This window comes from Podarcis raffonei, chromosome 8 (genome assembly GCF_027172205.1).
Source record: "Podarcis raffonei isolate rPodRaf1 chromosome 8, rPodRaf1.pri, whole genome shotgun sequence".
Classification (NCBI taxonomy): Eukaryota; Metazoa; Chordata; class Lepidosauria; order Squamata; family Lacertidae; genus Podarcis; species Podarcis raffonei.
Window position 1 is genome coordinate 82,289,649 of NC_070609.1, and position 16,083 is coordinate 82,305,731.

At 50.7% G+C, this 16,083-nt stretch overlaps 1 protein-coding gene across 1 annotated transcript in view; it reads left to right on the forward strand.

Annotated features, from left to right (window-relative positions):
- The window catches only part of ATP13A2 (ATPase cation transporting 13A2), a 41,026-nt gene that overhangs the window by 17,553 nt on the left and 7,390 nt on the right, over positions 1-16,083 (forward strand). Inside the window, exons 9-24 of the mRNA XM_053401244.1 lie at positions 777-911; positions 1,769-1,835; positions 3,065-3,196; positions 3,304-3,471; positions 5,219-5,329; positions 6,727-6,773; positions 8,286-8,474; positions 8,566-8,772; positions 9,709-9,822; positions 10,397-10,553; positions 11,798-11,918; positions 12,016-12,140; positions 12,646-12,803; positions 13,257-13,370; positions 15,298-15,377; positions 15,762-15,914. Of these exons, the coding sequence (XP_053257219.1) occupies positions 777-911; positions 1,769-1,835; positions 3,065-3,196; positions 3,304-3,471; positions 5,219-5,329; positions 6,727-6,773; positions 8,286-8,474; positions 8,566-8,772; positions 9,709-9,822; positions 10,397-10,553; positions 11,798-11,918; positions 12,016-12,140; positions 12,646-12,803; positions 13,257-13,370; positions 15,298-15,377; positions 15,762-15,914 (2,078 nt within the window). The remainder of the gene's footprint in view (positions 1-776; positions 912-1,768; positions 1,836-3,064; positions 3,197-3,303; positions 3,472-5,218; positions 5,330-6,726; positions 6,774-8,285; positions 8,475-8,565; positions 8,773-9,708; positions 9,823-10,396; positions 10,554-11,797; positions 11,919-12,015; positions 12,141-12,645; positions 12,804-13,256; positions 13,371-15,297; positions 15,378-15,761; positions 15,915-16,083) is intronic.

Consider the following 16,083-nt stretch of genomic DNA (forward strand, 5'->3'; position numbering starts at 1 on the left):
GCTCGCCAGATGCAGCTTTGTCACGCTGGCCACGTGACCCGGAAGTGTCTCCGGACAGCGCTGGCCCCCGGCCTCTTGAGTGAGATGGGCGCACAACCCTAGAGTCGGACACGACTGGCCCTTACGGGCAGGGGTACCTTTACCTTTACCTTTATTAAACATTAAAAGCTTCCCTAAACAGGGCTGCCTTCAGATGTCTTCTAAAAGTTTGGTAGTTGTTCTTCTCTTTGACATCTGGTGGGAGGGCGTTCCACAGGGCGGGCGCCACTACCGAGAAGGCCCTCTGCCTGGTTCCCTGTAACTTGGCTTCTCGCAGTGAGGGAACTGCCAGAAGGCCCTCGGCGCTGGACCTCAGTGTCCGGGTGGAACAATGGAGGTGGAGACGCTTCTTCAGATATACTGGACCGAGGCCGTTTCATCCTGGTTTGCTGGGCGTGGGGAGGCGAAGACCTTTTCCTTCCCTGGGAAAATGGGTCCCTAGACGAGACAAGCTGGCAGTGCCCATTCGGATGTACTTTTCTGGCCTGGGGGGGGTCATTTGATAGAGAACGGCCTCCCCTGCCCTCACAGAACAGACTTCAGTGGGGCAGAAGCTTAGGTTTTGAGGAAGCTGAGCTCCAGTGTGGTCCACAAAATGGTTTTAGCTGGGTTTCCCCCCTGTTCTGACAGCCACCAGCTCACAGACCGCCCCCCCCAAGCTTCCTGCAAGTGACTTTGCATCTTCTGATAAACGTTTTATTAACTGCCCTCCCCTTCTGCTGTCCTCCCCACTCCAGGTCTTGAACCCGTTTTACATCTTCCAGATTTTCAGCATCGTCTTGTGGAGCTTCGACGAGTACTATTATTATGCTGCCTGCATCTTCCTCATTTCTGCGGTCTCCATCGGGATCTCTCTCTATGAGACGAGGAAGGTGGGCTCAGCCTCGGTTGCACAAGGGTGGGGTGTGTGTGTGCCCTTGAGTAGGGTTGCCATATTTCAAATCCGGACACAAAGCGTTGTTGAGCTTCTTTTTGGACAAAGTTTTACTGTAAAGGAGATGAATTTATTTGATCCTATCTATCTACCTCAGGCTATGCTCTATCTTTGTCACCAAACTCTGAGTATAAATTCCACACTGTATTAATTGATATTGTTTTTAACATTAGTGACCATGTGATGATTTTAGCTTATGAATTTTATTGTTTAATGTTTTTATTTGTAAATTGGGGTACTTTTATAGCTCTGTTTAGAGTATGTGATGTTTTAATAATATAAATGTTTTAAGTCTTTTTTATCAATTCAGTATATTTTCTTTTAATTGTCAAATAATTCTGTGTACATTGCGGCAGCCTTTGGCTATGTGCAATAAAACTGACTGAGATGTTTTTGAGCTGTTTTTAAGGAAAACCGTTCCCGTACGTCCAGATTTTCCCAGACATCTTGTCGATTTCTGCCCAGACACTGTCTGGGATATTCTGGTTGTATGGCAACCCTACAGGCAGCCTCAACACTCAAGCACAGCCCCCTCCAGTGAGGGGGAGGGGGCTGCCAGGCACTTTTGAATGCAGCCTCACCCACCAGTGCCTCTCAGGTGTGGTGTTCCAGTGCTGGGCAGCAGCCGCACTTCCTTGGCTACAAATTCCCTTGGCATTAAAATAGGCCGGGCACTTCTTGGGCACGTGGGCAGAGCAGGGGAGGGGACTCCCGTTGAGCTCCAGAGTGAGGTCTGGCGGCTGGTACTAGTTCTGCCCCTCCTGACACTTTTACCGTCACGCTTGGTCCCTGCAGCAAAGCATCACCTTGCAGAAGATGGTGAAGATGGCAGTCAACCTGCAAATCCGCAGAGCCTCCGGAGGTAAGCGAGCAGCCGCTGACAGCTTCCCCCGTCCTTGAGGCTGTTCCCTCTTGGGAAGGGAATTCTCCCATGTTTCGTTCTCTCTCCTTAGCCGTGACCTCCCACTTCCTTTGCTCATCTCGCCCTGTAACGAGTTTTGCCATTCGTTCTGCTTTCCTTGGGTTGCCTCTGTTGTATATTTGGTTGAGTTCCTCTGCAACCTTTTAATCTGATGTTTGCTCTTGGGTTTTTCCATCTCTTGGGATGACTTCTGGCGGTTCCCTCCCTGCAAGAAGTGAGATTGCAGGGAACCAGGCAGAGGGCCTTCTCGGTGGTGGCGCCTGCCCTGTGGAACGCCCTCCCATCAGATGTCAAGGAAATAAACAACTACCTGACTATTAGAAGACATCTGAAGGCAGCCCTGTTTAAGGAAGTTTTAAATGTTTGATTCTTTATCACATTATTATTATTATTATTATTATTATTATTATTATTATTATTATTATAATTTCTGTTGGGAGCCGCCCAGAGTGGCAGAGGAAACCCAGCCAGATGGGTGGGGTATAAATAATAATAATAATAATAATAATAATAATAATAATAATAATAATGCCAATGGTGAAAAAACAGGAGAGCACCTGACCTTTCTAGAAATTACCGTATTTTTCGCTCTATAGGATGCACCCGACCATAAGACGCACCCAGTTTTAGAGGGGGAGAACAAGAAAAAAAATTCTCTCCCTCTCTGCACAGCGCCCTTCAGCGAAGCAGCAGGACAAACGGAGCCCCTTCCATTTCTCCTCCCGCTTCGCTGAAGGGGCGCTGCGCAGAGAGGGAAAGCTGCACAGCGCCTCTCCAGCAATGCGAAGCCAGGAGAGCAAGAGAGATCAGTGTGCACCAACCCCTCTCGCTCTCCAGGCTTCAGCAAAAGCAACGCGAAGCCTCCGGAGGCTTCAGGCGGCTATCCCTGAAGCCAGGAGCTCCCACTGCGCTCCGGAGGCTTTGCCTTGCTTTTGCTGAAGCCATGGAACCTGCATTCGCTCCATAAGACGCACACACATTTCCCCTTAATTTTTGGAGGGGGAAAAGTGCGTCTTATAGAGCGAAAAATACAGTATCCCTTTAGCTCTAGTTGCAGCCTCCCCGTCTGCTTTTTTTTTCCTTTTTAAAACTTCTGAGAACTCTTGCCTTATTCCTTCCCGGAGAGGTGTGACCCGTTTTCTCTTTTGGTGGCTGGTGGTGTTGAACAGAGATAGTGACAGTGAGCTCCATGGACCTGGTGCCAGGCGACTGCATTGTCGTGCCCGTGGATGGACTTCAGGTCCCGTGCGATGCCGCCTTGCTGACGGGCGAGTGCCTGGTGAACGAGAGCATGTTGACCGGTGAGGACAGAGCAGGGTGCTGGCTGGGGGATGAGCTGCTTTAGGGCCTGCCACTGGGCTTGGCTGGGTGTTGGCCATTCATCCTCAGTGGGCCTCTTTCCCTCCAGGTGAGAGCATCCCAGTGATGAAGACCTCTTTGCCCGAAGGCCCCCAAGCGACCAGCACCGTCTATTCCCCTGAGGAGCACAAGCGCCACACGCTGTTCTGTGGAACGCAGGTCATTCAGGCAAGACCCTACGTGGGCCCTGAGGTTCTGGCAGTGGTCACTCGCACAGGTCAGCTTAATGAAGCGCAGAGCGGATTTGATTTAAATCAAATCAAATCAAATTGATTTAAAACACTGTTAGGTTGTGGGTGAACATATCAGACGACACAGCAATTCTTCAAACAGCTCTTGTTTATTCACAGGCCAGAACAGAACTGAACTGAAGGGTTCAGTCAGCCTGCTTATATAGAGCTCCAGTACAACGTAACTGTAACAATTTTCTAAAACTATCCAATCCCTGAACGTCACTTTCGATCCCTTATTTGCATAACTATTTACAGTATCCCCCTGCTGGCCCAGGGTGAGAACTTCAGTACATAACAAACACGATTTAAATCACTAGTCAGTAAGACTTGATTTAAATATTTTTTTTACAGGAAGACTCATTCTTGCTGGTATAATCTTAATACAGTCATACCTTGTGTTGCGTTAGGTTCATGTTGCGTCTTTTCAGCTTCCGAACGCGGCAAACTCGGAAGTGTATACTTCTGGGTTTCAGTGCACGCGCAGAAGTGTTCTGTGCGCTTTGCACATGTACAGAAGCACTCTATCATTCTCCGCGCTTGCGCAGAAGCGCCACTCTAGTTGTGGATTTTTCGGAGTGCGAACGGCACCTCGGAACGGATCATGTCCTCATCTAGAGGTACCCCTGTATTTACAACCAGATGAAGGTTTCATTTTTGGAATAATAAACAATTTTCAGAGTAGTTTTTACAGTTCTATCAAAAATTACTGATTTGGGTATACTATTAGAAGTACATAAACAGATAATTATGAAATTATTGTGAGGTTTAATAAGTTAACATTTGGACAACTTTTCTGCTGTACTTTATTGGAAGGAGAAAAACAATCATTTCCTTAATAACAATTTAAACTATTTATTTAACTAAAACAATAACATTATAGCATACGTATCCATGTTTGTTAACTGATGTGGTTAAACAATTTTTTTTTAAAAAAACACCCTTAGACTTACATTTAAAACTTAAAACAAATGCTTATTTCCTGATGAATAGCCTTTGGACTGTACTGTAACTTAAATAGAAAACTATATTTAGAAAGATTTTTCCTCCAAAAGCATTTTATATTCATTTATTTATTTAAAGATATAATATTTATTGATTTAAAATATCATCTTACAAATATATTACAAATGGTTACAGCAAAGAATGAAGAAAATAAAAAGAACAAAAAAGAGTTAATAATAAGAAAAAAATATCAGTTATAGCATCATAATAAAAATAAAGCATTTTATTTTAAAAATCCGATCTAAATAAAAAAAATCTGATTTAAATAAAAAACCCCGATTTTTAAAAAATAAAATAAAAACCTGTTGTTGTTTTTTAAAAAAAACATTGATTTTTATCCACCCTCATGAAGCGGGATGTGCCTCCCGTCCCACCCCCAGTTTTAGTCCCTTGGTTGAAGGTGCTGAGTGTCTTCTGGAGAGCAATCTGCTCAGTGTTCCTGGAGTGCCCTTACTCTCCTGTGTCTGAGATGGCATTTTCTGAAACTGCAGCCTCATGGTCTCTGCCCCCTGCACACTCACAAGGGGGGAAGGCCCCCAGGGCAAAGCGATTCTGAGCCTGCAGTGAGGAAGGGTTGGCTCTGCTGCCTGCCAGAGACCTGGAACTGTGGCTGCTGCATTGATCCCTCGAGGTTTGCTGCTGCTGCTGCTGCTGCGGCACTTTGAACTTTTCCCTTGGCACATTTTGGGGTTCTGCCCGCCTCACCCCCTTCCCCTCCTCTCTCGCCAGGCTTCTACACAGCCAAAGGAGACCTCATCAGCTCCATCCTCCACCCCAAGCCACTCAGCTTTCGGTTTTATAAAGATGCATGGAAGTTTGTTGGTTTTCTCACAGTCCTGGGTAAGTTTGTGAAGATGTCAGCCATGGAAAGGGCAAACTTCATGCGTCCAGGGATCATGAGGCGGGAAAAAACTGAAAACAAAACTGCTAGTGTCATAATGCCACAAATCTATGCTGTGGTTGCCTTAGGAGTCCTGTGTGCAGTTATGGTCACTGCACCTCACAAAGAATATAATAATAATAATAATAATAATAATAATAATAATAATAATAATTATTTATTTATATCGTGGCCAGAGATGGGCTCAGGGCGGCTAACACCAGTAAAATTACAATAAAAACATAAAGGGAGGGAACCAATTTAAAATACAGGTTAAAAATACAATTTAAAATGCAGCCTCATTTTAATAGTAGCCCATAGAGCAAAACCATAAGGGGAGGGAAACATAAGGGTCAGACTGAGTCCAAAGCAAAGGCCAGGCGGAACAGCTCCATCTTGCAGGCCCTGCGGAAAGATGTCAAGTCCCGCAGGGCCCTAGCCTCTTGTGACAGAGCGTTCCACCAAGTCGGGGCCAGTACTGAAAAGGCCCTGGCACTAGTTGATACTGTACTGTTGGGAAAGGTTCCGCAAAAGGGCAACTAAAGCAATCAAGGGGGTGAAGTGGCTCCCCTATGAGGAATGTTGCGATGTTTGGGGACTTTGTAGTTTAGGGGAAAGGTGAGTAAGAGGTGTTGTGATAGAAATTTATAAAATTATGCACAGCATAGTATTGGGAAATGATACATAATGAATTGAAAAAAATGTTCAAAAGTACTTTCTCAAAAAACAAAAACAAAAAAACACAACCCAGAGTCCTTTCTGTTGGGGATAATCCAGACTGAAATTCCCAGGTGTCAGAAAAGGTTATTTATGTATGCCACTACTGCGGCCTGTGTTTCGTTAGCCCCAAAATGGAAAACGAGCGAGGTCCGAACCTAAGAAGAATGGCAACTGGAGTTGACGGAGTATGTGCAGTTTTCAGACTTAACATATAGAATAAGAGAACAAGAAGAACATACGGGAAATAGCTGAAAACGCTGGCAGCATTAAGATAAATTCAACACTGCAAATAAGTTTTGATGGATGCAATAATGGAATACTGAATGGTATGGTTTTTGTAAAATATGCATGGATTTATGATATGCAAAATGAACCATGGAAAGAGAAGAAGGGAGGTCAATGATATCTTAATGATGTAAAAATGAGTACTTTAAATTGTATAACAGAAAATCTAATAAGAATTATATAAACAAACAAAAACAAACACATAAGTAAATGATAAAATTATGCACAGCATGCAGAAATGTGAATAGGAAAAAGTGTCCCTCCCTCCCATAATGCTACAATTCAGGGTTACTGTGAGATTATTGTGGGATTGTGACAGTCAAATCTCCTTTCTCTCTCCTTTGTCCTCCAGCGGCTATTGGTACTGGCTACAGCATCTACATCTTGTATCGAAACAAGGTCAGTGAAGTTCCACGGGGGGCGGTGAGGGTTCTTCTGAGCCCCCCATCCTGCACCCCCATCTCCCAAATTAAGAGTTGCTTCTCACAACTTAAGAGAGGTGCGCCTGACGGTTGTGCCAGAGCAAGCCACCGCCCATAGAGGCCTACTGGACCCCACACCCCCTTGCACTTTGTACCCGGCTTTTCCGGCTGGCCTGCCAGGAAAGGCACCCTTTGGGTGTTTTGCTTTGCTTGTTTTAGCTGCACTTTTGCTGTGGACCTTAGCCCAGCGAGGGGTTTAAGGCAGCTCCCAGGAACTCGGGAAAACCTCCCCAAACACGGGGAAGAGGAGCCACGGGGAATACCAGCCGAACACAAACAAGCAAGTCGTTGGCTTATTTTGACTCAATATAATAATAATAATAATAATAATAATAATAATAATAATAATAATAATAATATATTTATACCCCACCCATCTGGCTGGGCCTCCCCAGCCACTCTGGGCGGCTTCCAACAAAATATTAAAATACCGTAATACACCAGACTTTAAAAGCTTCCCTAAACAGGGCTGCCTTCAGATGTCTTCTAAAAGTCTGGTAGTTGTTCTTTTTGACATCTGGTGGGAGGGCGTTCCACAGGGTGGGTGCCACTACCGAGAAGGCCCTCTGCCTGGTTCTCTGTAACATCACTTCTTGCAGTGAGGCAACCGCCAGAAAGCCCTCGGCACTGGATCTCAGTGTCCGGGTAGAACGATGGGGGTGGAGATGCTCCTTCAGATATACTGGACTGAGGCCAGCAGCAAGGCAGTGGAATTTAAAAATTCCAGGGCAAGTAGCCTGGCGTAATGAAACTTTGCAAACCTGGGGAGAGAACCAGGAAGGTAATGAAGAAACGGCACACCAGGCAGAGCTCTCCTAGCAAGAGGAAGTGACCTCACGGGGGGGGGTCACAAAGGCTCTCCAATGACAAGGGGAGACCCTGGGAGGGCTCAAATGGGAAGAATCCCATTCCTAGAGTGTTAATAGGGCTGCCAGTCTCGCGCCCAACACTCTGAATTGTTGGTGGTTGAGAATGATATTCCCCCTGGGAAGAATGCTTGGGCATAGGATGGTTCCTGCGAAGGTGTTCCCAGGAGTCCTTCCATCTTGTCTGGCCAATAACACACACACACACTTCAAAAAGAGAAGAATAGTTTCCTTGGATGTCTCAGAACCAGGCAACACCCTTTTGTGGAGCAGGGTCAGGCCTCATCCGTGCAGCTGACATAGCATTTCGGATATTGCAGGGAACCCTTCAGGTGTGGAGAACCTGGCTGCTGGTGAACCATGGGGGCTTCTTGAGGATAGGCTGCGGCTGCAGAAGGCATTGCCTGCAGAAGGTCGCCCGTTCAATTCCCAGCAGCATCTCCAAGTCGGGCTTCCTCTGCCTGGAGGGCCGCTGCTGCCAGCCAGTGTAGGAAGTGCTGAGCTAGGTGGCCAAAGGGCTGACCCAGCTCCCCCGTGACTCCCTGCATCCTTCGCCCCAACAGGAAACACTCCGGCAGATCATTCTGCGTGCCCTGGATGTGGTGACGGTGATTGTGCCCCCGGCCTTGCCGGCTGCGATGACGGTGGGCACCATTTATGCCCAGAACAGGCTGAAGCAGCAAGGAATCTTCTGCATCAGCCCCCCACGGATCAACCTCTGTGGGAAGGTGCGCCTGGTCTGCTTTGATAAGGTGAGGGTCCTAGGGCAGGGTGTGAGGGGGCTGCTAAGCTCGCCTGCCTGTTGCCTTGCCCATGCTCTGACTTAGACTGTGTCTCCCCTAGACAGGGACCCTCACGGAGGACGGCCTGGACATTTGGGGCGTGGTTCCCCTGGAGAACGGTTCTTTCTTGCCCCTCGTCCATGAGCTGCGCTGCTTGGACAGTGGCCCGCTGCTCTGCTGCTTGGCCACTTGCCACACCCTCTCTTGGCTTGGGGAGCAGCTCATTGGAGACCCTGTGGACCTTAAGCTGTTGGAATCCACTGGATGGGTGAGAGAGAGGCAGAGGCGGGGAGGGGAACCGATCCGAGCCCTGCTCTGCTGAGGAAATGGCACTGAGTTTCTGACTACAGTGAGCCATGTTTGCAAGAGCAAAAGGAGGGGCTGGATCTTGTCACCCCAGCTGAGGAACGGGAGGCCGCAGCTCAGCTGGAGGAGACAGAAGGGAGGCCAGCCCCAACGCTGGGATACGCAGCCATTGTGGCGAATGATGATTCTAGGCCCGTTTCCAGTCTGGCGTCTTTCATAGTTGCTGTTTTAAAGGAAACTTGGATTGGGACGCGGGTGGTGCTATGGGTTAAACCACAGAGCCTAGGACTTTCTGATCAGAAGGTCGGCAGTTCGAATCCCCGCGACGGGGTGAGCTCCCGTTGCTCGGTCCCTGCTCCTGCCAACCTAGCAGTTCGAAAGCACGTCAAAGTGCAAGTAGATAAATAGGTACCACTCCGGTAGGAAGGTAAACGGTGTTTCCATGCGCTGCTCTGGTTTGCCAGAAGCGGCTTAGTCATGCTGGCTACTTGACTCGGAATCTGTATGTCGGCTCCCTTGGCCAGTAAAGCGAGATGAGCGCCGCAACCCCAGAGTCGGTCACAACTGAACCTAACGGGCAGGGGTCCCTTTACCTTGACCTAGATTGTAGAGGTGGAGGAAGACCTCTCTGTCCAATCAGACCTTGGGGAACCAGAGCTGATGTCAGGAGTTGGGACCTTCTTAGTCTCCTTCCTCCTGTTAGGCTGCTTTCCTTTGTGGCTGCCTCCGTTGAAATTTAGAGGGTCATATCCCTGGGGGGCAGCGGCCCTGTTATAATGGCGGTGGTGATAAAAGGGTCTAGATGTGCCCAGTGATCTGACAATGCAAGGTGGGCACCCCAGGCTGGGGGCAACGGAGGGGGAGCCTCTGCTTCCTCTAATGCCTTCCTTCCTTCCAGAGCCAGGAGGAAACTGAAGGGGACACGGCAGAGGTGCAAGCAACCCAGCTTTTTGGGACCAGAGCCCTGGCGGTGATGAGGCCTCCACCAGTGGGAGAGCAGCTTCATGGCAAGGTGAGGCTGTGGGGCATTTGCCTGCAAGTAGTTGTAGGTTAAACCACAGAGCCTAGGACTTGCCGATCAGAAGGTTGGTGGTTCGAATCCCCATGACAGGGTGAGCTGCCGTTGCTCAGTCCCTGCTCCTGCCAACCTAGCAGTTCGAAAGCATGTCAAAGTGCAAGTAGATAAATAGGTACCACTCCAGTGGGAAGGTAAATAGCATTTCCGTGCGCTGCTCTGGTTCGCCAGAAGCGGCTTAGTCATGCTGGCCACATGACCCGGAAGCTGTACGCCGGCTCCCTCGGCCAATAAAGCGAAATGAGCGCCGCAACCCCAGAGTCGGCCATGACTGGACCTAATGGTCAGGGGTCCCTTTACCTTTTAGTTGTAGAGTGTTGTGGAACAGTGCTTGAGGGTGTTTGGTCCCATGGGAGAACAGGACCTGGGCCCCTTTCCCTCATCAGTCCTCCCTTCCCAATGCATGCTGGGATGGCAACACTAAAAAGTGAACTTGCAGGGTGGAAGACTCCGGCTTCTCTACCCTTCCCCCTTGCCAAGAGACCATTCTGCCATTCTGTGTCCGACTCAGGAACACCCGGCGCCTGTGGCTATTCTCCGCCGCTTCCCGTTTTCCTCAGCCCTGCAGCGAATGAGTGTTCTGGTGAAGCCCACCGGCGGGGGGCCTTCGCAGGGGTACATGAAGGGGTCTCCAGAGATGGTGGCCAGCCTCTGCGATAAGGAATCGGGTCAGTCTACATGTCCTTTCTGGTATTGGCTAACGTGGCTCTTTCTTCCCACCAGGTGTAACTACCTACCTGCTCTCTACTAACCTGCATACAGTTCTTGGTTTCTCTTCTTCCTGGGTGTTGTGCCACTTCTATTTTTGCTGGAGCCATTGGGGGTCCAGGGAGGGGCGTGTTGGGCCCAGGAAAACCCAGGAACATCTCCTGAGTAGCTGAGCAGTGATGGGGTTCTTGGCATCACTTTGATGATGGTAGGAATAACGGAGGATGACAGGAGGTTGAAAAAATGAGGAAACACATTGTATAGTTTGCAGTAAGCTGGGCAAAGATATGGCAGCAAATAATGAGTCTAATGTCCCTGGTTGTTCAGACTCGAGAGGGCTGATGTTGTCTGGCGGCAACAAGGGCTTTGGTGTCACCCCAAGTGACTAGACGTGGTTCTTTCCTGGTCTGCACTTGGCGGCACTATGTCTCCCTCGGGTGGTGCTTTACTGGCATCTCCTGCAGGGTTAGTTGGAAGTTTGGAGTTGGATTGGTCAGGTCCTGATGCCAGGCCATGCTGGACAGCGGATTGGACTGCTGATTGCGCACACGGAACTGGAACTCACAACGGACCTGTAGGGGTAAAAAATAATAGCCTAGCCCTGCCCCCAGGCGATCAGGGCCACAGGGCCTGGCCACTCCAGATCCGGTAGCTGTTGACAAAATAGGTTGTTAAGGTCAAAGTCCTTGGATTGGCAGATGTGCCTGTCTGCTGCTGCAAGTTGATCTGAATTAGAAGCAAGATGGTTAATTGAAAACAACAAAGTGTTTAATTTACACTGAAATTGCCTAGGGTCCTGCAGAAGGAGAAGGGGATCCTTCAAGGGGTGGGCAAAGGAACCCTCAGCAGCCATCTTTGGCATGTGGGGCTGTTGGGAGAGGTCTTCCGTTTGGAGCAATGTATTTCCTCTGTATTCTTTCACGAGAGCCAGTGTGGTGCACTGGTTAAGAGCGGTGGGCTCGTAATCTGGTGAACCGGGTTCGCGTCTCTGCTCCTCCCCATGCAGCTGCTGGGTGACCTTGGGCCAGTCACACTTCTCTGAAGTCTCTCAGCCCCACTCACCTCACAGAGTGTTTGTTGTGGGGGAGGAAGGGAAAGGAGAATGTTAGCCACTTTGAGACTCCTTCGGGTAGTGATAAAGCGGGATATCAAATCCCAACTCTTCTCTTCCTAAACCAACCAACCCCCTCTCTTGGCATTGCAGTCCCTGCGGATTTCACCCAGACTTTGCGCCATTTCACCAGCGACGGGTTCCGGGTCCTTGGGCTGGCTTTCAAGCCCCTCGCTGCCATTGGGACATTCGAAGAGGCCCAGGACATGACAAGGTGCCTGGGAACCTGGCAGCGGCTTCCTCTCCGGCCTGGGCTTCCCTGCTCTGCCCAGAGGCCCACTGATAACGGGGATTTCTCCTTGGGCCGGCAGGGACGATGTGGAGAGCGGGATGGTCTTCCTGGGGTTCCTGGTGATGAAGAACGTTCTTAAGCCCGAGACTGCTCCAGTGATCCACTTATTGCACAACGCAGACATCCGAACCGTGATGGTCACAGGTATCAGGCGGGGAGGAGGGCAGGGGATGCCCATTTCTTTCTGTTTTTTGCATTTGTTACCATCTAGGTGTGGTGAGGGACGCGGGTGGCGCTGTGGGTAAAAGCCTCAGTGCCTAGGGCTTGCCGATCGAAAGGTCGGCGGTTCGAATCCCCGTGGCGGGGTGCGCTCCCGTTGCTCGGTCTCAGCGCCTGCCAACCTAGCAGTTCGAAAGCACCCCCAGGTGCAAGTAGATAAATAGGGACCGCTTACTGGCGGGAAGGTAAACGGCATTTCCGTGTGCTGCGCTGGCTCGCCAGATGCAGCTTTGTCACGCTGGCCACGTGACCCGGAAGTGTCTCCGGACAGCGCTGGCCCCTGGCCTCTTAAGTGAGATGGGCGCACAACCCTAGAGTCTGTCAAGACTGGCCCGTACGGGCAGGGGTACCTTTACCTTTACCTTTACCTTTTTAGGTGTGGTGAAGCCCAGCACCTCTGTTCCTCTCCCTCTCTTCTTCTCCCCACCAGGAGACAACATGCTGACTGCTGTGAATGTGGCCAGGAGCTGCCGGATGGTGAATGCCAAGGAACGGGTTCTCTTCGTCCACGCCGCCCCTCCTCGCGGCCGGGATGAGCCGGCTGCCCTCAGATTCGTCCCTTCCGAGCATCACCTGGAGCAGCCCGATGCAAGTCCTTCCCTACCCAAACTTCCTCTGTGGGCAGCCTGGCAAATCAAGTGCCTTCATGGCTCCCAGGGAGGTGGCACGCCAGGCCGCGTCTAGCATTTGGGAGGAGGAGAGGCGGGGAATGCCACCTTAAAAGCTCCTGGGGCATCTTGCCCAATGTGGTCGCCCTGGACCTGTCCATGAAAAGAGCTGAGCTTGACCAGTTATGGGGCACCTGATGCCAGTTTTCTTTAGAGAGACCTCGCTCCACTTTGCTCCCTTCCTGGTTTCTGGCCTTCTGTGCATCTTGCAGTTAGTGGGGTTGCAGTGCGCACCTCCTCCCTCTCTGTGCCAGCTGCAACCTTTCCGTCACATTCCTGCCTGGCCTTGAGACCAGCCCAGGCACTGGGGCAAGGCTTGGGAAGGTAGGGGCATTGGGAAGAGGCCTGAATGTCAACTGCTGGGTTTTTGCAGGGTTCGTATCAACGAGAGAGCTACTTCCTGGAGCAGCAGCACCCGTACCACTTGGCCGTCAATGGGCAATCCTTCGCGGTGCTTTGCGATCACTTTCCGGATCTCCTGCCGAAGGTAATGCTGGATGCAGGAGCTCAGCAGGATGAGAGGCAGAGATGCCTGCTGCTGCTGCCCAGCTGTCCATCCCCCCAGACCTCACCCCATCCTCACCCCAGACCTCACCCCATCCTCTGGCAAAGGGCTTTCTCCGCTCACAGACCCCAGATGCGCTGAACAGATGCAAGTCTGTAGGGGAAAGACTGCATAGCTCAGTGGTTAGAGCACCTGCTCAGGTCTCAGATTCAATCTCCAACTAGCATGTAGGGCTGGGAGCAGTGAAATTTTTGTAGGGGAACAGCTTGCGAGGGCAACTGGTGTGTGTGATATCCTGCATGCTAGCATCAGGCCTCCCTCACTAAGCCAGGCAGAAGCTTCCCAGGGTTTTGGAAGGAGTTGCCAGGCTCTGACAGGATACTGGAGCTCTGCTGCCTCCTTCCCAAAGTTGGGCAGGCTTTGGGGAGGTGGAAGGAAGGCTCTTGGACCCTGTCAAAGCCTTGCTGCTCTCTCCCTTTGCTGGGCAGAAGTTTCCCAGGCTTCGGGAAGGAGGCACCAGGCTTTAATACTTTAATACTCTAATTTATTGGGAACATTAAGGGGGCTAGCTTAGTCCCCCTAGTCCAATGACTTGCTGGGAGGGACCCCTGCCTAAAACCCTGGAGGGAGCCACTGCCATTCAGTGTAGGCAGTATTGAGTCTGATGGACCCAGTGGTCTGATGTGGTATCAGGCAGCTTTCTTTGTTCCTGTGCAAGTCCTCAAAGATCTGACTGACGGCATCAGAATGGACGCTGCTGGCTTGCATTTTCTAGAGCCCGATGCTGTCTTTTGAGGGAGGGAGGAGGTGGTCGCCCTGCAGAAGCCCCCAGGGACAATCTCCAGTGGAAAAGGGTCCAGTAGGAGGAGGAGGCGGCAAAGACCCCTCCTCTGCCCCAATGCACCCACCAAGAGCCACGACAGCGGGAGCTGGTTCAAAAGTCCTGTCCCTGCTCTGCACCTCATGGGGGCGTCTCTTCAAAGCTGGCACGATTGCTTGCTATTATTGATGATCATTCGTCAGTAAGGTGATTGATTGGCTTCTTGCGCACCTCTTAGAGCTGATGTATGTTTGCAGGGATGTTAAATGGTGCTACATTCACCAAACTCTTATGTGGCATCACGTGCAATGCTGCTGCAAGGAGTAACATTGCTCCCCAAAGTCAGATGCCCCAGAACTTTCCCTTGGCTGGGGAGGAGGAGAGGGGCGTTAAACAAAATTGGCCAGAAATCCACTCGTGTCAATTAAAGATGGCCGATTCTTTGTGCCACAAGCGCCCCTTAGCTCAGGAAACAAGGAAGGTGCCTTATTCCAAGTTTATCCAGCCTCCAGCTCCCATCAGCCTCTGCCAGCCCATCCAGTGGCCAAGGATGATGGAAACTGTAGTCAGCATCTTGTGGAGGGTTTCCGGTTCCCCAACCCTGGTTCAGCCTCTCCCCAGTAGGGAGGGGAACTTCCCAGCCTCACCTGCAGGTGTTGCCAAGGAACTTTTGCACACAAAGCCCAAGAGCCCCAGATCTCTGCTGCGGCCGCTGTTCCTCGGAGGAGGCCCTGCCATCCCACTAAGTGATCCCCCCTCCTTGTGTGAGCTGCCTTGGACATATTGTGATTCTCGAGGCAGTGGCAGCTCTGAAACGGATTCTAGAGAGCCAGTGTGGTGTAGTAGTTAAGAATGGTGGACTCGTAATCTGGTGAACCGGGTTTGATTCCCCGCTCCTCCGCATGCAGCTGCTGGGTGACCTTGGGCCAGTCACACTTCTTTGAAGTCTCTCAGCCCCACTCACCTCACAGAGTGTTTGTTGTGGGGGAGGAAGGGAAAGGAGACTGTTAGTCGCTTTGAGACTCCTGAAGGGGAGTGATAAAGCAGGATATCAAATCCAAACTCTTCTTCTCTCTCTGCCTTCTGCAGATACTGATCCGGGCCACCATTTTTGCTCGGATGTCGCCCGACCAGAAAACTCTCCTGGTCCAGAACTTGCGAGACCTGAAGTAAGTCTGTGGCGTTTTTAGGGGGGGTGTTCCACTGCCCACCCCCACCCCACTGCCAGGATATTGTGGTGGGAGTCAAGAAGGTGTGTGACGGGCGAGGGATTTGTTCCAGAACCGCAGGAAGAGATGGCTTTCTCACTTCTGTGCGCGAGAGCAATGGAAATTCTTACAGACAGGGGAAAGAACCTTGAATTGTGGCTGCTGGGCTGCCATTGCTCCAAACACTTTGGCTTTCCTCTTTGATAAAGTTGGAGAGAAGGGGGTGGGTTTGGGGGGGTAGGGGGTGTTGGGCAGAATTGACACCAGGGCCTTCCAGCGTGTTGGCCCCTGGTGGAAGCAGGGAAATGAGGCTCCAACTCTCCTCTCCCATGTCTCGGTTCACAGCTACTGCGTGGGGATGTGTGGCGATGGTGCCAACGACTGTGGAGCTCTGAAGGCGGCCGATGTGGGCATCTCGCTCTCCGAAGCGGAAGCCTCCGTGGCGTCGCCATTCACTTCCAAAATAGCCAACATCGAGTGTGTCCCCATCGCCATCCGGTAGGTCTGGGGAAAATCGACCTTTCTGGGAGGCTGAGCTTGCAGTAGATCACGGGTGTCAAACACAAGGCCCGTGGGCCGAATCTGGCCCGCCAGACCTCGTCATGTGGCCCGTGTAGCCGCCGGCGGCCGCCAGCCTTCACCTTTTATTCTCGCTTTTTTTTTTTTG